General features: G+C 43.9%; 1 protein-coding gene across 4 annotated transcripts in view; it reads left to right on the plus strand.

The window, feature by feature from the left end:
• Positions 1-23,329, plus strand: part of cped1 (cadherin-like and PC-esterase domain containing 1) — an 80,992-nt gene that overhangs the window by 7,122 nt on the left and 50,541 nt on the right. For all 4 annotated transcript variants that reach the window (XR_016490214.1, XR_016490213.1, XM_036957503.2 and 1 more), the window contains exons 2-6: positions 6,392-6,569; positions 13,896-13,993; positions 14,544-14,625; positions 16,846-16,930; positions 17,076-17,232. Coding sequence is in view for 2 of the 4 variants with exons in the window: in XM_036957503.2 (XP_036813398.2) it covers positions 6,392-6,569; positions 13,896-13,993; positions 14,544-14,625; positions 16,846-16,930; positions 17,076-17,232 (600 nt within the window). In the remaining 2 variants the exon portion in view is untranslated. The remainder of the gene's footprint in view (positions 1-6,391; positions 6,570-13,895; positions 13,994-14,543; positions 14,626-16,845; positions 16,931-17,075; positions 17,233-23,329) is intronic.

Below are 23,329 nucleotides of genomic sequence, written 5' to 3' on the forward strand. Positions count from 1 at the left end.
CACTAGCTTTAAGCACCAGCTGTCAGAGCATTTTACAGAACACTGCACCTGTACTTAGCCTATCTGTAAACAGCCCATCTATCTACCTACCTCATCCCCATACGGGTATTTATTTATTTATTTTGCTTCTTTGCACCCCAGTATCTCTACCTGCACATTCATCTTCTGCCGATCTACCATTCCAGTGTTTAATTGCTATATTGTAATTACTTCGCCACCATGGCCTATTTATTTCCTTAACTTACCTCATTTGCACTCACTGTATATAGACTTTGTTTTATTTTGTTCTACTGTATTATTGACTGTATGTTTTGTTTATTCCATGTGTAACTCTGTGTTGTTGTATGTGTCGAATTGCTACGCTTTATCTTGGCCAGGTCGCAGTTGCAAATGAGAACTTATTCTCAACTAGCCTACCTGGTTAAATAAAGGTGAAATAAAAATAAATAAAAAATTAGTCCTCTACTTGGTATCCTTTTCTAAATGACCAGTAATCTAAATTGAATGAACTGCTAGCAGCAATAGAAGTGGTAGCATATGAAGGAATCTCTTCAGTTGATGATACTGATAGAAGACTAGGAGGCACCTGCACCATATTACTGTACTGAGGAAGGATGGAGGCACCTGCACCATATTACTGTACTGAGGAAGGATGGAGACACCTGCACCATATTACTGTACTGAGGAAGGATGGAGACACCTGCACCATATTACTGTACTGAGGAAGGATGGAGACACCTGCAACATATTACTGTACTGAGGAAGGATGGAGACACCTGCACCATATTACTGTACTGAGGAAGGATGGAGACACCTGCACCATATTACTGTACTGAGGAAGGATGGAGACACCTGCACCATATTACTGTACTGAGGAAGGATGGAGACACCTGCACCATATTACTGTACTGAGGAAGGATGGAGACACCTGCACCATATTATTGTACTGAGGAAAGATGGAGACACCTGCACCATATTAACTGTACTGAGGAAGGATGGAGACACCTGCACCATATTACTGTACTGAGGAAGGATGGAGACACCTGCACCATATTACTGTACTGAGGAAGGATGGAGACACCTGCACCATATTACTGTACCGAGGAAGGATGGAGACACCTGCACCATATTACTGTACTGAGGAAGGATGGAGACACCTGCACCATATTACTGTACTGAGGAAGGATGGAGACACCTGCACCATATTACTGTACTGAGGAAGGATGGAGACACCTGCACCATATTACTCTACTGAGGAAGGATGGAGACACCTGCACCATATTACTGTACTGAGGAAGGATGGAGACACCTGCACCATATTACTGTACTGAGGAAGGATGGAGACACCTGCACCATATTACTGTACTGAGGAAGGATGGAGACACCTGCACCATATTACTGTACTGAGGAAGGATGGAGACACCTGCACCATATTACTGTACTGAGGAAGGATGGAGACACCTGTGCCATATTACTGTACTGAGGAAGGATGGAGACACCTGCACCATATTACTCTACTGAGGAAGGATGGAGACACCTGCACCATATTACTGTACTGAGGAAGGATGGAGACACCTGCACCATATTACTGTACTGAGGAAGGATGGAGACACCTGCACCATATTACTGTACTGAGGAAGGATGGAGACACCTGTGCCATATTACTCTACTGAGGAAGGATGGAGACACCTGCACCATATTACTGTACTGAGGAAGGATGGAGACACCTGCACCATATTACTGTACTGAGGAAGGATGGAGGACCTGCACCATATTACTGTACTGAGGAAGGATGGAGACACCTGCACCATATTACTGTACTGAGGAAGGATGGAGACACCTGCACCATATTACTGTACTGAGGAAGGATGGAGACACCTGCACCATATTACTGTACTGAGGAAGGATGGAGACACCTGTGCCATATTACTCTACTGAGGAAGGATGGAGACACCTGCACCATATTACTCTACTGAGGAAGGATGGAGACACCTGCGCCATATTACTGTACTGAGGAAGGATGGAGACACCTGCGCCATATTACTGTACTGAGGAAGGATGGAGACACCTGCACCATATTACTGTACTGAGGAAGGATGGAGACACCTGCACCATATTACTGTACTGAGGAAGGATGGAGACACCTGCACCATATTACTGTACTGAGGAAGGATGGAGACACCTGCACCATATTACTGTACTGAGGAAGGATGGAGACACCTGCACCATATTACTCTACTGAGGAAGGATGGAGACACCTGTGCCATATTATTGTACCGAGGAAGGATGGAGACAAATACTTGGAAGTCTGGAGATTATTTTAGACAGCTCGCCCCACCTGTCTGATGTGTGCATTAGCTTTCTGTTAGGTTTAACTACATATTTGCGTATGTAAAATTCACATTTTTTGTGATTGAATGATGACTTTCTGTTTTGTTTTGACTGTTCTCAACTTAGAACAAGATGTCTTACTCGATGTACTGAATGCGACTTATATGGGATAGGGCGATATGCGTTTTGCAGACCCCCTCAATATGGGTGTTTGGCCTTGGATGTGACTGGTTGATATGAGTCATGGAATGGGTGTCTATACATTGCCAGTGGGCTGTATATCTGTTTCGCTGTCTCTCTCTGTGTGCATGGCTGAGATGGGAGTATTTATAACCCTGGGCCTCTCAGACACACTGAACTCTACCCATGGAGCCAGTGGTAAGACTAAGCCACATCCTGTCACCGAGAGAGAAGGTTAGGGATGGAAGGAGAGAGTGGGAAAGAGAGCCAGAAAGATGGGGCGATGAAGGGCTCAGATGGATATTTTGAGAGGGTCAGAGGGAGTGGAGGAAGAAAAGAGTGAGGGATGAGAAATGGAGGCAGGGAGAGAATGACTGTGAGAATAAAAGAGAGAAGTAGAGCACAGAAGAAAAGCCTCCATGGCAGATCCTTCACCAGTAACCAAGGAGAGAAGCAGCATGGTAGTGCATGACCAAACAGGCCCTACAGAGCCAGATGAATACTAACACATAGACAGGTCCAGAACCAGGGCTTATACAGCCAGCCCCGGCCTCTCTAGACTCCCCTGCAGTCTCACACAAACAGGCCTTTCTCCTTTTGGCTCACCCTCCTGTCCCCTAATTCGCAATCTCTCCCTCTCTCCCTCTCTCTCTCCTCCCTGTCCCCAGACAGCTAAACTTTCAAACATGTATTTTCCTTCTAAACGAGTGCAAGGCCCATTAACCCTCTGCATTCCTCCGTCTCTCCACGGATGGAGGGAAATATGGTCAATACAGGGCATGGTTAACAGACCCACCTCAGAGGGCTAACTATCACACACTGGATGTGATATGTGAAGGGAACCCAGGGGAGATTTATGTGGGTTGACTTTTCACTGTCGTATGGAAACACTTTGATCTGTATGGGCTGCTGAGATCATGTGAGTCACTCAAAGATTGTAGTACTCTCAGTCCATTGAAAGCTGTCTTTCCCCATATTTATTAACAGTGTCAGTGTAGTTACTATTGTGGTAGAAGGTTGGGGTTAAAGTGATACATCTGTCTTGTTTTGCTTAGAAATGGTGTGTTGTAGAAACTGTAGAGAACTGTGTCTGGAAACCAACCCAGAGCAGAGCACCACCCAGTTCACATGTGACCATCCAAAAACACTGCTGTGACATCACATCACTCTGTTGCGTTCATATTTCAGCAGGGGTGGCAGAGAATGTGGGGCATAACTTGGCTGTACGTCATATTCAAGCCAGTAAACTCTATTGAGTAATGTATTTGGGGGATGATGTTGATGTCTTGTGGTTTGGGGTCAAGTTTAGTGTCACAATTGGTTAGGTATTATGTTCACGTACTGTGTGTATGGGTCTTCATCATCTGGACTGGAACGACGGGTTAAGGTGAAGATGTTTACCGTAACCATATGTCTGCTAGCATCAGAGTGGTTGCAAGGGGAGTGTCAGGGGCATAGCCACTAGAAGTAGTTTCAAGGAGGGGTTGCTGTACATTTTGGTGCCACATTTTTTCAATTCTGATTTTTCAGGGGGTGCTGCAGCACCCTCAGCACCCCTACTTCCCGCAGCTATGGCCAGAGGGTTGCCATGGGGTGGAAGGACCAGAGAGTGTGACCTGTTGGGAAGAATCATAGGTCGGGCCCAGTCAGCCAGGACTGTTAACGATAGCAGGTCTATTAATATACGACTAAATGTGGGATACTGGGATTCAGTATCAGCAGAACACATACCAGATACTGTATACTCAATGCTACTGCCCCTCTGACAGCTAGAGGGGCTCCACTGTCCATCACAGGGTCGTCATGGGGACGAGGAGCGGGGTCCGTATTTTTTTTCTCGTTGGTGATGTCAGCACTGGCAGATGAGGTCATTTTAGAAAACATGGAGAACTCTTAATTTTAAGGGCTGCTTATAAACCATTAGTAAATAGTTTGTTAACCTTTGGTAAAGTTAACATGAATACATCATAAATCGGCTGTATTCACAACAACACACAACACATTATGCAGTATTGATACAAACTTCTTTGCTCATCAAATCAGTTACCAAATGAAAAAGTGGAAGCAATTTCCTCGGTAAACCTGAGCTCGCGGCTGTGTGCTGTGTATACCAAAACAGTTTAATCAATACAAACATAATTTCCCCAGCAGTGGTTCTCCCTCACTCTGCCAAATAAACTGTTTATGAGTGTGTTTAATATGAGTCCCTCTCGGCTGCAGATTATATTGAAGGTGCGCTGTTCAGAGGATTGCCTCTGTTGTATAAACACCTTGATTCGATTCCCCGCTTATTAAAGTAATATTATTCTAATATTTCACTCTGTGTTATGGGCCAACTGTAAACTCGCTCCTTCCTTGCTGGAGGAAGAAGAGAGGAGGAGGAAGGGGTGATGGAGTGTATTTGTTATTACTCAGGGAGAAAGGGAACGAGGGAGAGGAAGAAAAATTAAAGAACACAAAAAGAGTTCTAGGCCTAGGATCCCAATTTGGGGAATCTCCTAATGAAATAATTATGTTTGTGTTTGAACTGGGCCATGGCGGATTGGCAGGCAGGGAGGCAGCAGGATGAGCACTGTGGAATATTTGCATGTTTGAGATTAGTATCTGGGGGAAGAGAGGATGGAAAGGTGGAGTGTAAATATTGGAAGTTGGAGAGAGAATGGGGCTGTGGGTGTATTAGAGGGTGGAAAGGATTCTGTGGAGCTGGTTGGAGGGGGATGGGAGGGTAGAGAAACTTGTTGTAGTTATGGGGGTCTTGTGACGTTCCCTCTGATGTGGCCTGCAGCTCCCAGATGGAAACGTTTACAGGCCACGCCACCATAGGCCTCGGGAGAACGAGAGGAACGAAAGAGAGAATATAGAGAGACTGGAGAGGAATGGTATGGAGAGAGAGAGACTGGAGAGAGTGATTTATAGGGAGAAGGGTATGAGAGCGAGAGAGGGGAGACAGAAAGACCAGAGAGCGAGATTCAAAGGAAAAGGAGAAAGGGATAAGAGAGAGACTGATAGAGAGACAAATGAATGAGCAGGCAACAGAGAGGGAGGGGCGAACAGTTCTGAAAGAAAAGTCCCTCTACTTCAGAAATGATATAGTAAAAACTGCCCTCCCTCTCCTTACTAAAGGAGATTAACTTTTTCTCTCTCTCTCCTACCCTCCATCTCCCCTCCCCTCCCTACCTTCACCTCTGCCCCAGCCATCACAGTTTGATCCTGCTGCTATCCTTATCCAGCTTATCCAGCCCAGAGTTGTGTAAACAGAGTGAGCTGAGCAGCTACATAGCTTTCATATGTCTCTGTCAGCCTAATCATTCACAACTGGTTTCTCTCTCACTCGCTAAGGGTTTAAGCTTGTTTGGCTCAGGCTCTACTCCCTAGTGCTCTAGGGTTGTTCTGTTCACTGTTTTGATGCCCTTTTCAATCGTTTATGGGGGCATTGTTTAAGTGCCGGTAATACATTCTGGATCCCGAGTGGCGCAGCGTCTAAGGCACTGCATCTCCGTGCTAGAGGCGTCACTACAGATCCTGGTTCGATTCCAGGCTGTATCACAACCGGCCGTGATTGGGAGTCCCATAGGGCGGCGAACATTTGGCCCAGCGTCGTCTGAGTTTAGCCGAGGTAGGCCGTCATTGTAAATAAGAATTTGTTCTTAACTGACTTGCCTAGTTAAATAAAGGTTTGATAAAAAATGTAAATACAAATAGGATTAAAATGAGAAATAGTTCCATATGAACTGCCAGGAGATGGTCACTTTTGACATCATGTACTGTCTGTACGGTCTTTGTTTGTATTGCATATAAATATACAGCAATGCTGTTGGTTGTTGGAGTGACCTCTCTATATGTCGATATTGAACACCCCTCTCTCCCCCCTCTTCCTCAGGTCAAGGGGTCCAATCAGAACCGGGCCGGGCGGGTCACGCGGGCCATCGTGTTGACGGGTCAGCACGTAGCCGCGGATACAGAGGTCCAGCTGTTCCAGCGGATCCTGGAGCAGCGAGGCTACGAGGTCAGCCTGTCCCGATACGCCGAGACCAACACTGCCTTGAGACACGACAACGGTGAGATGGAGGGAGGGAGGGAGGGAGGGAGGGAGGGAGGGAGGGAGGGAGGGAGGGAGGGAGGGAGGGAGGGAGGGATAGAGAGATGGAGGGTGAAGGGAAACGTTTTTCAACAGCATCGGCTAGCACTGAGAAAAGATAGCAGTGAGCGAGAGTGGTGGGAGGGAAGGTGGAAGAAAGGTCAGAGGAGAGGGAGGAAAGAGGAGAAGAAGGATCAAGAGATGCAGGATGGAGAGATTAGGGTAAGATAAAGAGAGGTGAGCAGGTTTTACAGTTAAGATGGAAGGATGGGTAGAGGGAAGCAGAGAGGGAGGGAGGGAGGGAGGGAGGGGGATGAGAGGCAAGGAATGGGTGGAAAGGGTCCCAGAGAGGTAGAAGCTGATAGATAAATAATATATTGTACGGTACAGTCTGTTCCTGCACACATACACCAACAATCCATTATTCACTTGTTCCATGTACATGTGCTTCACCTCGTCAAGTGAGGAGAAAGGAAGTATACACACAATGGCTTCATTCACTAGCTATTTGTCCTCAGGCAAGTGACAGCCGTGTTCCAGTCACTCATGACGTACAGACACAGGCATTAGAGCAGGGTTAACAGAGGTGTGTGTGTGTGAGAGAGGCCTGCTGCTCTGGCCAGGCATGTGGGTGGGAAGAGGTTAAAGGGTTAACAGCTAGAGAGCCTGGTCTGCACCCCCTGCTGGGTTTACTGTCCTTTTTAGGGCTCACCACCCCCCCCGCTCCCCTTCTCCCCACACCGCCTTCGACTGTACACACCCATCCCAGTCAGACAAAATAAGATTGATGGATTGCAGAAAAAGACGAATGAATTGTCTTATTTTATTACTTTTTCTGTAATCTCTCCCTCTGTCTGGCCCAGGCTGTGTGAGTGTGTATGGAGTAGGAAAATGAGAATGGTATTCCAGTGACCCAGTGAAGGACGCTACTGGAAAATCCTTGGAGCTCAGCATAGAAATACCATGTGGCTAGTTCAGCTGGAAGGCAGAGGGGGAGAGAGCGATAGAGAGGGACACTTATAGGAGACCAGATGTTTAAACTACCCTTGTCATTCAGGGTCATAAATTACGGCTCCACTAGTAAGACTAGTCCCAAGGATTACTTATGTGTTTGTGTGTGTGTGTGCAGACAGGTATGTGTGCAGACAGTTATGTGTGCATGTGCCTCTAAGTATGTGTGTTATGTCCCTGTGTGTGTGTGTGTGTGTCTTCTGGGGTTTACTATCAAGAGGAAAGTATCGCCAGGTCGCAGGGGTCAGGCTTTGTGTGTCAGAACGCCCAGCTGTCACTCACCCCATCAGCGTGATGATTGACAGGTCAGCCTGTAGACCACACTGGGGCTCTGGTCACCCTGATCAAAGAACCCAGCAAGTCGTTAGGTAAACAGCAACACCCTTAATGACTTTACCAGCCCAGAAACTGAATAGCATGGGCCTGGTAAATGTCTTTAGGACTGTGTCCTAAAAGTGTCCCGTAAAAGCGTCATATTCAGTCCTTGCGCGTGTGCGTATTTATGATGGAAAGAGGAGACAAGGAATGGGGAATGTTTAAGAGTATTGAGAAATGCCTGTGTCATTAGCAGGGGTGGCCTTTGCTTGTGGAGGACACAAGGAATTGAGCCATTTAACAGTATTGGGACACTGCCTGTGTCATTGCCAAGGTATGCTACGTGTGTGACAGAAAATGTCATCCTTGTCTCCCATATAATGGATTTGTCTGATCTACATCAGGGCCTAAAAACTGGAGTGTACTGGAATGAAAGGGTAGGGTTCCTGGAAGAAAGAGTCGAGATCTTTAATTTGATGAGCCCTAATTGTGTTAGTCTCTTATTGGCTCGAATGCATCAGATTAGAGGGAGCCAATCATTTCCTGTTTACTCAAGCCAACCCAAACAGAGAGACAGAGATTGGCATTTACAGTTACTGTTGTTGTTTTCTCTGAGGGCCTTTTCAGTCTCCCAGCAGACTGTGCGTGCTTGTGTGTCAGGGCTCAAATTCTCTGATGGCACCGGCAGCCATGGCTGTCGATGCCCCCTTGTTAGGCAGTAATGCCCTCTAAGAAAATGTATCCCTTGAGACCAATTTGGCCGTTGTGCCCTTGGGCTGAATATAATAATTATAATTCCCTTCTCCCGGCTGCCAATCACCGTAGCCTACCCCGAAGCACCTCACTCACGTGCTCTCTCAGATATCTGAATTCTTATTAGTCAATGCCCGTGAACGGATCCTTCTCACAGGCATCGCAGCACCAAAGTAGGCTACAAGTGAAGACCGACATATTGGGGATGCAGCGTCCTTCTTATCAAATTCCGAGGCGCATATTGAAAATGTTAGAAGTGTCCACATTTACTTTTCGTCAGCCAACAAGATGAGTAACGAACAGCAAAAGCACTAGCCGATGTCAATCTACTTTCCCCCATAGTCCAAAAGTTGACATTCTATTGGCAGTGGTGATTTTAGCATGTACATCTTGGTGGGGCAAACTAGAACCGTAGGGTAAATAAAGGGAACATATAAGCAGACAATGAAAGCTCTTACAATATTCGATTATGACATTTTTCTAAAACAGGCTATAGACTAAATGTGCACCAGCAAGTCAGAACAGTAGGCTAAGTTATGAGGGGAAAAAGGAGCAAATTATTAGAGTTAGGCACATGGGCTACTAACAGCTTACTACACAACGTACACTTAGTAAACTCAGCAAAAAAAGAAACGTCCCTTTTTCAGGACCCTGTCTTTCAAAGATAATTCGTAAAAATCCAAATAACTTCACAGATCTTCATTGTAAAGTGTCTAAACACTGTTTCCCATGCTTGTTCAATGAACCATAAACAATTAATGAACATGCACCTGGGGAACAATCGTTAAGACACTAAAAGCTTATAGATGGTAAGCAATTAAGGTCACAGTTATGAAAACGTAGGACACTAAAGAGGCCTTTCTACTGACTGAAAAACATCAACAGAAAGAAGCCCAGGGTTCCTGCTCATCTGCTTGAACGTGCCTTAGGCATGCTGCAAGGAGGCATGAGGACTGCAGATGTGGCCGGGGCAATAAATTACAAAGTCAGTACTGTGAGACGCCTAAGACAGCGCTAGAGAGAGAAGGGACGGACAGCCGATCATCATCGCAGTGGCAGACCACGTGTAACAACACCTGCACAGGATCTGTACATCCGAACATCACACCTGCGGGACAGGTACAGGATGGCAACAACAACTTCCCGAGTTACACCAGGAATGCACAATTCCTCCATCAATGCTCAGACTGTCCACAAAAAGCTGAGAGAGGCTGGACTGAGGGCTTGTAGGCCTGTTGTAAGGCAGGTCCTCACCAGACATCATCGGCAACAATGTCGCCTATGGGCACAAACCCACCATCGCTGGACCAGACAGGACTGGCAAAAAGTGATTTTCACTGACGAGTCGCGGTTTTGTCTCACCAGGGGTGATGACTGGGTTTGTGTTTATCATCGAAGGAATGAGCGTTACACCGAGGCCTGTACTCTGGAGCGGGATCGATTTGGAGGTGGAGGGTCCGTCATGGTCTGGGGCAGTGTGTCACAGCATCATCGGACTGAGCTTGGTGTCATTGCAGGCAATCTCAATGCTGTGCGTTATAGGGAAGACATCCTCCTCCCTCATGTGGTACCCTTCCTGCAGGCTCATCCTGACATGACCCTCCAGCATGACAATGCCACCAGCCATACTGCTCGTTCTGTGTGTGATTTCCTGCAAGACAGGAATGTCAGTGTTCTGCCATGGCCAGCGAAGAGCCCAGATCTCAATCCCATTGAGCACGTCTGGGACCTGTTGGATCAGAGGGTGAGGGCTAGGTCCATTCTCCCCAGAAATGTCCGGGACCTTGCAGGTGCCTTGGTGGAAGTGTGGGGTAACATCTCACAGCAAGAACTCTCAAATCTGGTGCAGTCCATGAGGAGGAGATGCACTGCAGTACTTAACGCAGCTGGTGGCCACACCAGATACTGACCGTTACTTTTGATTTTGACCCCCCCTTTGTTCAGGGACACATTATTCAATTTCTGTTAGTCACATGTCTGTGGAACTTGCTCAGTTCATGTCTCAGTTGTTGAATCTTGTTATGTTCATACAAATATTTACACATGTTAAGTTTGCTGAAAATAAACACAGTTGACAGTGAGGGGACATTTCTTTTTTGCTGAGTTTATTACTTAGCTACAGTATATATATCTCCCTGGCATATTACATAATTTATGCAGCGGCATACAAGACATCATTTTGGACTCACCTTGTTGTGCCCACTTGGTGGCCCACTTGTGCCCAGATGGTGCGGCGGTCTTTCGTGACAAATTTTTGTCATCAATGTCTGGCATCTCTGGATTTATGGTGCTTTCAAGACAACTGGGGACTCGGAAAATCATGACGTCAGTGATCTTCAGGTCGGAACTCTAGATAGAGGCCCGAGTTCCTGACTTGGAATTCTGAGTTGGATGACCGTTCAAAACGTATTTTCCCAGTCGGAGCTTGTTTTTTTTCACGAGTTCCCTATTGTCTTTTAAGTCTGAGATTTCTCAGTTCTGAGTTTCCAGTTGTTTTGAGCGCGGCAGAAGCCATGGTGGATTGACAGCATGGCCAATGTTGAATGTTTATCCTTTTATGCTTGAAAGAGAGACCCTTAAACCCAGACTTGGACCACACACCCAATCCACTGAATATCAGGCTAGTGATTGCTTTGCAATTCTTGCAGTTAGCCACTGATTCCTTCCAAACCACTCATTGTTAAAAATGTGTGATTTCCAACTTGTTGTGTAATGTTTATGTCCAGTGGCCGATGATCAACGATCCATTTTTATCTATAATTTACCTTTGTTATTTATCTTCATTTGACAAGGATTGAAAAGGATTTGCCAGTAGATTGTCAACTTGATTCATGATTCATAGCTAAGATTCTGAAAGTCTGATGTTGACATGATCAGTCCAATCAAAGCTATGGTAGATATAACGTGATTTGATGTCATTTTATCTGAGGCCAATGACCTTGAGCCTTCATGGATGGGCACTTCTAATGTAACTCTATGGCAGCACCCATTTTCTATTGAATTAATCAAATTTACTACCAACTAACAACTCCAGGAATTGCTGTCCAGGCTTTTGTACCTATGGACTATCCGTGTGTGTGTGTGTGTGTGTGTGTGTGTGTGTGTGTGTGTGTGTGTGTGCACGCTGTTCTGAAGGTCTGGGGCTCTGGGCTGTATCAGGGTCAACTCAGACCAATGGCAGGCTGATATGGGAGCTGTTGCAAGACCTGAAAGCAATGATTATAGGTTACAAAGAACACTACACACACTTAATCTCTCTCTGTATACAAGTGGAACGACATTTATTGGATATTTCAAACTTTTTTAACAAATCAAAAACTGAAAAATTGGGCGTGCAAAATGATTCAGCCCCTTTACTTTCAGTGCAGCAAACTCTCTCCAGAAGTTCAGTGAGGATCTCTGAATGATCCAATGTTGACCTAAATGACTAATGATGATAAATACAATCCACCTGTGTGTAATCAAGTCTCCGTATAAATGTGATAGTCTCAGAGGTCCGTTAAAAGCGCAGAGAGCATCATGAAGAACAAGGAACACACCAGGCAGGTCCGAGATACTGTTGTGAAGAAGTTTAAAGCCGGATTTGGATACAAAAAGATTTCCCAGGCTTTAAACATCCCAAGGAGCACTGTGCAAGTGATAATATTGTAATGGAAGGAGTATCAGACCACTGCAAATCTACCAAGACCTGGCCGTCCCTCTAAACTTTCAGCTCATACAAGGAGAAGACTGATCAGAGATGCAGCCAAGAGGCCCATGATCACTCTGGATGAACTGCAGAGATCTACAGCTGAGGTGGGAGACTCTGTCCATAGGACAACAATCAGTCGTATATTGCACAAATCTGGCCTTTATGGAAGAGTGGCAAGAAAGCCATTTCTTAAAGATATCCATAAAAAGTGTTGTTTAAAGTTTGCCACAAGCCACCTGGGAGACACACCAAACATGTGGAAGAAGGTGCTCTGGTCAGATGAAACCAAAATTGAACTTTTTGGCAACAATGCAAAACGTTATGTTTGGCGTAAAAGCAACACAGCTGAACACACCATCCCCACTGTCAAACATGGTGGTGGCAGCATCATGGTTTGGGCCTGCTTTTCTTCAGCAGGGACAGGGAAGATGGTTAAAATTGATGGGAAGATGGATGGAGCCAAATACAGGACCATTCTGGAAGAACCTGATGGAGTCTGCAAAAGACCTGAGACTGGGACGGAGATTTGTCTTCCAACAAGACAATGATCCAAAACATAAAGCAAAATCTACAATGGAATGGTTCAAAAATAAACATATCCAGGTGTTAGAATGGCCAAGTCAAAGTCCAGACCTGAATCCAATCGAGAATCTGTGGAAAGAACTGAAAACTGCTGTTCACAAATGCTCTCCATCCAACCTCACTGAGCTCGAGCTGTTTTGCAAGGAGGAATGGGAAAAAATGGCAGTCTCTCAATGTGCAAAACTGATAGAGACATACCCCAAGCGACTTACAGCTGTAATCACATTAAAAGGTGGCGCTACAAAGTATTAACTTAAGGGGACTGAATAATTTTGCACGCCCAATTTTTCCGTTTTTGATTTGTTAAAAAAGTTTGAAATATCCAATAAATGTTGTTCCACTTCATGATTGTGTCCCACTTGTTGTTGATTCTTCACAAAAAAAATAGTTTTATATCTTTATGTTTGAAGCCTGAAATGTGGCAAAAGGTCGCAAAGTTCAAGGGGGCCGAATACTTTCGCAAGGCACTGTACATACACACACACACACACACACACACACAAAGGTAAGGTTCTTGCTATCCATTCATCTCTAGGCTGCCATAATTGCTGTTAAGTCACTTCCTCCTATTCTCAATGCTTCAGAAGAGTGAGACCAAAACAGCCATGGTTCTAGCCAAAAACACCACGTTTCCTCTCCTCTCCAAATACTGGCTGTACAATCGCTACCAGATGTTTCTTTCTCTCTCTCGCTCTCTCTCTCTCTCAATTTCTGTTATTTCCGTTTCTCTCTGCCTCTCTCTGTATTTCTGTCTCTCTCTCTCTACCTCTCTCTCTCTCTCTCTCTCGCTCTCGCTCTCGCTCTCGCTCTCGCTCTCGCTCTCGCTCTCGCTCTCGCTCTCTCTCTCTCTACCTCACACAGTTGGAGCAGAGTATTTGGTATGGTTCCAAAGCTTCATTTATTTGTACAAGATGCTTACTTTTATCCGCTCCCACTCATTTCCCTCTCTCCCAGGTGGCAGTGTGGAGTGGAGTGTGTTGGTGTGTCTGAGCGGTTCAGAGAAGAGTTGCCTGAGGAAAGTGTCCTTCTCCCATCTGCAGCCCCATCAGAGGGTGAGACCAGCTACACACACACTGTACGGGAATGCTCAACTGGAAAGTCGTCTCATACGGGAACATTGGTGACCTGTGTGGGAATGTTACCCCATGTCGGGTTGTTGACCGACATGGGTATGATGGTTGTGTAGAAATCAAATCCACCCAGAGATTCTTCTTGAAAATATTTTTAGAAGCCAGGACTAAGTCGACTTCCAAGAGAGAATTCAGTGAAAACGGCTCTGTCCTGAGATGGTGGATCTCAGTTCAAACACGACAGGAAAACACACAGTGAACTCCTCCAACAACAAACATCACATTCCCTTCTCCCTCTCTCCTTTACACACCCTCCTATAACACTAACATCCCATAACATCAGACCGCATAGGACCATCCTTAGCCTTGTCCCAGATCTGTTTGTTGCTAGTACTATGGTCTATAGGAGTCGGCAAGACAGCACAAACAGATCTGGGACCTGGCTAAGTCCTCTGGTCTCAACTTCAAACAAGTCCACTAACTTTAATTTGTTGCCTTTGGATCCACTGTATCCCATCTGTCATCTCCTCAGGTCAACATGATACCTGGGCTGGTGGGGGCCTTCTCTGATGTGGATGGGCTCTGTCGCTTCCAGGCAGACAGCCGGCTAGCAGGTGAGTCTACAGGTGGAGCGCTGAGTGATACACGATATCTGGGCCGTGTTCATTATGCATCAAACTGAAGACAACTGACTGAAACGGGGAGACTTGTCCAATAAGAAACTTTGAAAACATTTTCTGTTGTGTGCCCTAATGAACACGACCTAGGTGAGTCATCACCTGTTTCCAGACAACTTTTAGTTTTCAAGCTAACTCTTTGAGTTCCTTAAGGTAGAGATTTGGACCAATGCTAGCAAACATTTAAAATACAGATGTGTTTTCATGGAAATGACCCATATGTAATTAGACTTGTAGAACTTCTATAAATTGTATAAACTTCTATAAATTTAATTACTTATAGTACTATTTAAAGTTGTATCAGTGGAAACCGTAGATGATGAGGTGAAGATACATTTTGGAGAAGATGCGTGGTTGTTTTGTTCAAAAGGTTTCAGGGCTTTCATACCTGCTCTCTCTCTCTATAATTTTGCTTTCTGAGAACGATCAGTTCAGAGAAGTTGTTAATAATGACCCAATGCATCTCTGCTTATATTCGTCCTCTGTTAGGAGGGCACTTATCTCATTATATCTCAGAAGGAAGATAACGACAACCAACGGGCTTGACTTAGACAGTAACTTAGGGTCCTCTGTGTGTTCTCCTCCACCGGTTTACTCTTTGTTTAGAGTTCTCTTCCCTGTACAGAACAGATTGTCTCCAACTTCTAAAACAATATTGTCCTTTCTTTTTGACTCGTCTCCCACACAAATGTTGACATTGGGGCAGTCCTGGGTGGGGCAGCCCCTCTTCAGGTCATTTAGACTGCCCACACCCCCCTTCCTTAGACCAGGACCCAGGTCTCTGCCCACCCCCCTTCCTTAGACCAGGACCCAGGTCTCTGCCCACCCCTCTTCCTTAGACCAGGACCCAGGTCTCTGCCCACCCTTCTTCCTTAGACCAGGACCCAGGTCTCTGCCCACCCCCCTTCCTTAGACCAGGACCCAGGTCTCTGCCCACACCCCCCTTCCTTAGACCAGGACCCAGGTCTCTGCCCACCCCTCTTCCTTAGACCAGGACCCAGGTCTCTGCCCACCCCTCTCCCTTAGACCAGGACCCAGGTCTCTGCCCACCCCCCTTCCTTAGACCAGGACCCAGGTCTCTGCCCACCCCTCTCCCTTAGACCAGGACCCAGGTCTCTGCCCACACCCCCCTTCCTTAGACCAGGACCCAGGTCTCTGTCCACCCCTCTTCCTTAGACCAGGACCCAGGTCTCTGCCCACCCCCCTTCCTTAGACCAGGACCCAGGTCTCTGCCCACCCCCCTTCCTTAGACCAGGACCCAGGTCTCTGCCCACCCTTTGTTTGAGAACATCATTTATCTTACAAACTGCAGAGTGAATCTGACTGACACAGGCACAACCAACAATCACTGCCATGTCCCAGGTACAGGTGGAGAGGAGGGGCAGGGGGGTCCGTTTCCTGGTTTGGGCCTAATTCAGGGTCTTGTGTGGTTTCAGGGAATATAGTATTGTTTGATTTCATCCGTCTTTCAGATTTAGTCTAGCTCCATTAGAACTCTGAAATATTGAACGTTAGATTGTGATTCAGATATCGTATGTGAGGGATGTGGATTACCAGTAGAACGGATTCGAATTTGAGTGCTTTGTTCATCCTTCTCTGGCCAATGATTTGAGTCCGAGGAATGTGAGAGGAGTTTGGATCATGCCCAGGACTGATAGTGATTTGGGCCTTAGAACACACACCCTCTCTCTACTGGCGCCATGTTTCCACCGGTGGGAAATTTCATTAGTAGTACGGTGCCAGAGAATGACAACACACTCTCACTCCCTCCCACTGGGCACACACTGGTTGAATCGACGTTGTTTCCACGTCATTTCAAGGAAATTACGTTGAACCAATGTGGATTAGACGTTGAATTGACATCTGTGCTCAGTGGGCTGTTGATATGCAAAGCATAACATGTACAGGGGTTGACACTTATTAGGCAAGGACACACACACAGCTGCTCTACTATTTCATAACTCATAACCAGCACAAGGAATGCAAACTCAGCAAAAAGGAACTGCTCTACTCCACCTCGGATAATGGCCCTGATGTCAACCCCTTGTGACAGTATAGGATAGATGATAAATTCAACCGTCTTTGTCATCACTAGTTACAGATTACTGTCTCTCATCACTTGTGTGTGTGTTCCTCTGTAACCGTGTTTTGTTTCAGGCCTGGCATTACGCATCAATCCATCTGCCTGTGGATCGCCCCTCCCCAAGCTGGGAGATGTTCGTCATGTGGCACATGGTGATTGGTCAGTCAACTCTGCCAGTAATAAATAACATGTTTACCTTAGTCGAAACTGACAGCTCAATTATGTGCAGGGGTCTATTGTTGAAATAAATGGGTTTGATTTTCTTAGCTAATGTTATCGTTGTTGATGTTTTCCCTTCCCTTAGGAACCCAGCTATCACCACACTTAACTTGGTGAGCCCTGGCCTCTTTGCCATGGTGACTGTTTATGTCCTGGTCACCTCGGTAACGCCGCTCACAGCCTTCTTTCATCACACGGGCCTGGTCAGGACAAACGAAGACATGGACAGCCACACCACACAGGTACTGAGAACGCTATTCAATCTAATCTGTTCACCGGGTAACTGGGGTTATAAATGCATCATATTCAATGTGATATACAGCTGAAGTCGGACGTTTACATACACCTTAGCCAAATACATTTAAACTCAGTTTTTCACAATTCCTGACATTTAATCCTAGTAAAAAATTCCCTGTCTTAGGTCAGTTAGGATCACCACTTTATTTTAAGAATGTGAAATGTCAGAATAATAATAGAGATAATTATTTATTTCAGCTTTTATTTCTTTCATCACATCCCAGTGGGTCAGAAGTTTACATACACTCAATTAGTATTTGGTAGCATTGCCTTTAAATTGTTTAACTTGGGCCAAATGTTTCAGGTAGCCTTCCACAAGCTTCCCACAATAAGTTGGGTGAATTTTGGCCCCTTCTTCTTGACAGTTCTGGTGTAACTGAGTCAGGTTTTTAGGCCTCCTTGCCCGCACATGCTTTTTCAGTTCTGACCGCACATTTTCTATAGGATTGAGTTCAGGGCTTTGTGATGGCCACTCCAATACCTTGACTTTGTTGTCCTTAAGCCATTTTGCCACAACTTTGCAAGTATGCTTGGGATCATTGTCCATTTGCGACTAAGCTTTAACTTCCTGACTGATGTCTTGAGATGTTGATTCAATATATCCACATAATTTTCCTACCTCATGATGCCATCTATTTTGTGAAGTGCACCAGTCCCTCCTGCAGCAAAGCACCCCCACAACATGATGCTGCCACCCACGTGCTTCACATTTGGGATGGTGTTCTTTGTCTTGCAAGCCGCCCCCTTTTTCCTCCAAACATAACGATGGTCATTAGGGCCAAACAGTTCTATTTTTGTTTCATCAGACCAGAGACCAGTAATTTTCCAAGCTGTTTAAAGGCACAGTCAACTTAGTGTAGGTAAACGTCTGACCAACTGGAATTGTGATTTAGTGAAATTATCTGTCTGTAAACAATTGTTGAAAAAATTACTTGTCATGCACAAACTATAGTTTGCCAACAAGACATTTGTGAAGTGGTTGAAATGCGAGCTTTAATGACTCCAACCTAAGTGTATGTATACTTCCGACTTCAACTGTGTGTGTGTGTATATATATATATATATATATATTAGTACTAGTCAAAAGTTTGGACACAATTACACATTCCAGAGATTTTCTTTATTTTTACTGCTACAATAATAGTGAAGACATCAAAACTATGAAACAACACATATGGAATCATGTACCGTAGCCACCAAATCAAAATATATTTAATATTTTAGATTCTTCAAAAGTAGCCACATTTTCCCTTGATGACAGCTTGGCAGGTAGTCACCTGGAATGCTTTTTGATTAACAGTTGTTAAAAGTTTATTTATGGATTTTTTTTTCCCTTCTTAATGCGTTTGAGCTAATCAGTTGTGTTGTGACAAGGTAGGGGTGGTATACTGAAGATAGCCCTATTTGGTAAAAGACCAAGTCCATATTATGGCATGAACAGCTCAAATAAGCAAAGAGAAACAACAGTCCATCATTACTTTAAGACATGAATGTCAGTCAATCTGGAAAATTTCAAGAACTTTGAAAGTTTCTTCAAGTGCAGTCGCAAAAACATTCAAGCGCTATGATGAAACTGGCTCTCATAAGGAGTGCCACAGGGATGGACCCAGAGTTACCTCTGCTGCAGAGGGTAAGTTCATTGAAATTAACTGCATCTCAGATAGCAGCCCAAATAAATGCTTCACAGAGTTCAAGTAACAGACGCATCTCAACATCAACTGTTCAGAGGAGGCTGCGTGAATCAGGCCTTCATGGTCGAGTTGCTGCAAAAAAAAACACTACTAAAGAAGAAGAGACATGCTTGGACCAAGAAACACGAGGAATGGACATTAGACCTGTGGAAATATGTCCTTTGGACTGATGAGTCCAAATGTGAGATTTTTGGTTCCAATCGCCATGTCTTTGTGAGACGCAGAGTAGGTGAACGGATGATCTCCGCATGTGTGGTTCCCACCATGAAGCATGGAGGAAGAGATGTGATGGTGTGGAGGTGCTTTTCTGGTGACACTGTCTGTGATTTATTTAGAATTCAAGGCACACTTAACCAGCATGCCTACCACAGCATTCTGCAGCGATACGCCATCCCATCTGGTTTGCCCTTAGTGGGAATATCATTTGTTTTTCAACAAGACAATGACCCAAAACACACCTCCAGGCTGTGTAAGGGCTATTTGACCAAGGAGAGTGATGGAGTGCTGTCACAGATGACCAGGCCCCCACAATCACCCGACCTCAACCCAATTGAGATGGTTTGGGATGAGTTGGAACACAGAGTAAAGGAAAAGCAGCCAACAAGTGCTCAGCATATGTGGGAACTCCTTCATGACTGCTGGAAAAGCATTCCTCATGAAGCTGATTGAGAGAATGCCAAGAGTGTGCTAAGCAGTCATCAAGGCAAAGTGTGGATACTTTTGAAGAATCTAAAATATTAAATATATTTAGATTTGTTTTAACACTTTTTTGGTTACTACATGATTCCATATGTGTTATTTCATAGTTTTGATGTCTTCACTATTATTTTACAATGTAGAAAATAGTAAAAATAAAGAAACCTTTGAATGAGTAGGTGTATCCTGTAACGATGTTCGTCTGTTGAAGGAGAAGCGGACCAAAAAGCAGCGTGGTGGTTACTCATGTTCTTTAATGGAAAAATGAACGATACATGAAATAACTTAAATCTACAAAACAACAAACGGACCGTGAAAACCTATACAGCCTATCCTGTGACAACAAACACAGAGACAGGAACAATCACCCACAAACACTCAGTGAAACCCAGGCTACCTAAGTGTGATTCTCAATCAGAGACAACCAATGACACCTGCCTCTGATTGAGAACCATACTAGGCCGAAACATAGAAAAGCCCCAAAAACATAGAAAAACAAACATAGACTGCCCACCCAACTCACGCCCTGACCATACTAAATAAATACAAAACAATGGAAATCAACGTCAGAACGTGACATATCCAAACTTTTTACTGGCAATATATATATATATATATATATATACTACCGTTCAAAGGTTTGGGGTCGCTTAGAAATGTCCTTGTTTTTGAAAGAAAAGCAAATTTTTTTGTCCATTAAAATAACATCAAATTGATCAGAAATATAGTGTAGACATTGTTTATTTTGTAAATGACTATTGTAGCTGGAAACGGCTGATTTAAAAAAAATTGAATACCTACATTTATCAGCAACCATCACTCCTGTGTTCCAATGGCACGTTGTGTTAGCTAGTCCAAGTTTACCATTTTAAAAAGCTAATTGATCATTAGAAAACCCTTTTGTAATGCTGTTAGTACAGCTGAAAGCTGCTGTCCTGATTAAAGAATCAATAAAACTGGCTTCTTTAGACTAATTGAGTATCTGGAGCATCAGCATTTGTGGGTTCAATTACAGGCTCAAAATGGCCAGAAACAAAGACCTTCTTCTGAAACGCGTCAGTCTATTCTTGTTCTGAGAAATTAAGGCTATTCCATGCGAGAAACTGTAGATCTCGTACAACACTGTGTGCTACTCCCTTCACAGAACAGCGCAAACTGGCTCTAACCAGAATAGAAAGAGGAGTGGGAGGCCCCGGTGCACAACTGAGCAAGAAGACAAGTACATTAGTGTCTAGTTTGAGAAACAGACACCTCACAAGTCCTCAACTGGCAGCTTCATTAAATAGTACTGGCAAAACACCGATCTCAACGTCAACAGTGAAGCGGCGACTCCAGGATGCTGGCCTTCTAGGCAGAGTTGCAAAGAAAAAGCCATATCTCAGACTGGCCAATAAAAAGAAAAGATTAAGATGGGCAAAAGAACACAGACAGAGGAACTCTACCTTGAAGGCCAGCATCCCGGAGACTGGTGTTTTGCAGGTACTATTTAATGTACTCCTATGTAGATATTCCATTAAAAATCTGCATTTTCCTGCTACAATGGTAATTTACAATGTCTACACTGTATTTCTGATCAATTTAATGTTAATGGTCAAACAATTAGCTTTTCTTTAAAAAAACAAGGGCATTTTGTAAGTGACCCCAAACGTTTGAACGGTAGTGTTTGTGTAGGGCTATATTCAATAAAATATGGTATATATATATATATATAACCTATTTTATTGAATGTAGCCCTGAGTTCTTGATATTGCTGGACCTACAGTAAACAGTACAGATCTTGAGCTATGCCTCTTAGCAAACTCTTGTTTCTCCAGAATGTTTGCCCTGCGTATTTTCTCCATGTGATGTTGATTAGGCTGTTACAGCTGTGTAGTGGAGGGTTGTGTGGTAGCTGGCTAAGTGCGTTCCTAGCATATTGCTCGTAAATGAACTTAGGGCTTTAAATTCACACTGTGCTGCAAACAGGCCAAGTGGATACACTCTGACTGCACATGCAGTATAATGGTTAGATTGGATATATAGCTTTAAGGGAACATAATGTTTTTGCTATTTATTTTCTCCAGTTATTTCTTAAAGTTACATTCAGGCCAAGTGTTGTTTTTGTGCTTCTTTAGTCGTAAGCATGCTAAAATATTGGAGCATGTGCAAACACACACACACATACACAAAACTATTGCCAAAACGGTCTCTCCCTGGCAGAAACACAGTAAAGCGTAATGTTCCTTTCCAATAACCCAACTTTCCACTCTGTTATTCCAATCAACTATCGACTCTTATCCAATCTCATATCTCTTCTGACTAGTTAACCTCTCGTTGACATCTCCTACGTGTCTCTGTAACTCACACTAGCTGAGTCACCAGATGACCAAAACCATGCCAAATATCTGGAGCTCTGAACATCCCGATCCTACTGCCATTATTATGTTGTTGTCTCCGGAGACTTCCAGTCCCCTTTAAAAGGCCCTATTAATAGTGTTCAGTGTGTGTTTGTTCGTGTATGCGGGTAATTCTACAACTATGGGAACTTCTATGTCCTCAGGGTCAATTTGAGGGATTTTATTTAAAAAAAATATATAGTTTTTATTCTTTATATGTGAAATTCACACTACAATCACCCCATATATTTTTCAACGCCTCTCTATCAAGTATTTTAGCTACTTTTCAGATGCATTTTATACCTCAATTTCACTGTTTTGCCCTTGTCCCTGACCCAGGCTTTTGAGCTTCTACTATGTTTTTCTATGAGAAAACATGAATAATTACACATTATGTCAATTAAATAAAATCTATTTCAACATTTATTGTGAGTATGCCCTTTATATTGTTATTTAAACATAATATACCTGTCCTTTGGTAGTGGTGTCCTTTTCACCACTGAGGGCAAATTCCTCATTAACCCATTTAATCCCGAATTTTTCCCAGACATGAAAATATCCAAATCAAGTGTCATTAGTAACCCTTTGAGGTAATCAATCACTATTTTTTTTAAATGTTAATGGAAAAGTAGGTGAAAAAGTGTGTTTTATGGTCAGTCACAATTGTGACCGGTGGGATAATGTTACGTATACTGAAATAACATATTTCTCATATGCAGTTATCAAAGTTCTTATAAATCCCAACCCAGTTATTAACACATTTAAAACTCTGTCACTAGCAGTCCCCAGCATTGCCACTAGAATGTCCCGTCACATTCTAGTGTGACTATTTTACACATCCTAAACCCTTATACAACACGATATGAATACTGTGAGCAAAGACAAAAAGACAACAACCATCAACGTATTTCAACATTGTTACTTTAGTGCAACATGTACTGAAACATTAATATTGTAAATTCATTGTAACATTTGAACTTGTACTTCAGTGCAATTGTTATTGTAACATTGTCATTGACATTTTAGTGCAACATTCACTAACAACTGTATAGCAGTCGTGTGATTCATTCCCACTGAACATAAAGGTAACATGTAGGATAGAGGTAGCCTGTAGAATATGCATTCAAGTAGAGACCTACACTGAACAAAATACAATTGTGTATATATATATATATATAGTGGGGCAAAAAAGTATTTAGTCAGCCACCAATTGTGCACGTTCTCCCACTTAAAAAGATGAGAGAGGCCTGTAATTTTCATCATAGGTACACTTCAACTAT

This window comes from Oncorhynchus mykiss, chromosome 21 (assembly GCF_057628025.1).
Source record: "Oncorhynchus mykiss isolate SJ-2025 chromosome 21, ASM5762802v1, whole genome shotgun sequence".
In the NCBI taxonomy this organism is placed as follows: domain Eukaryota; kingdom Metazoa; phylum Chordata; class Actinopteri; order Salmoniformes; family Salmonidae; genus Oncorhynchus; species Oncorhynchus mykiss.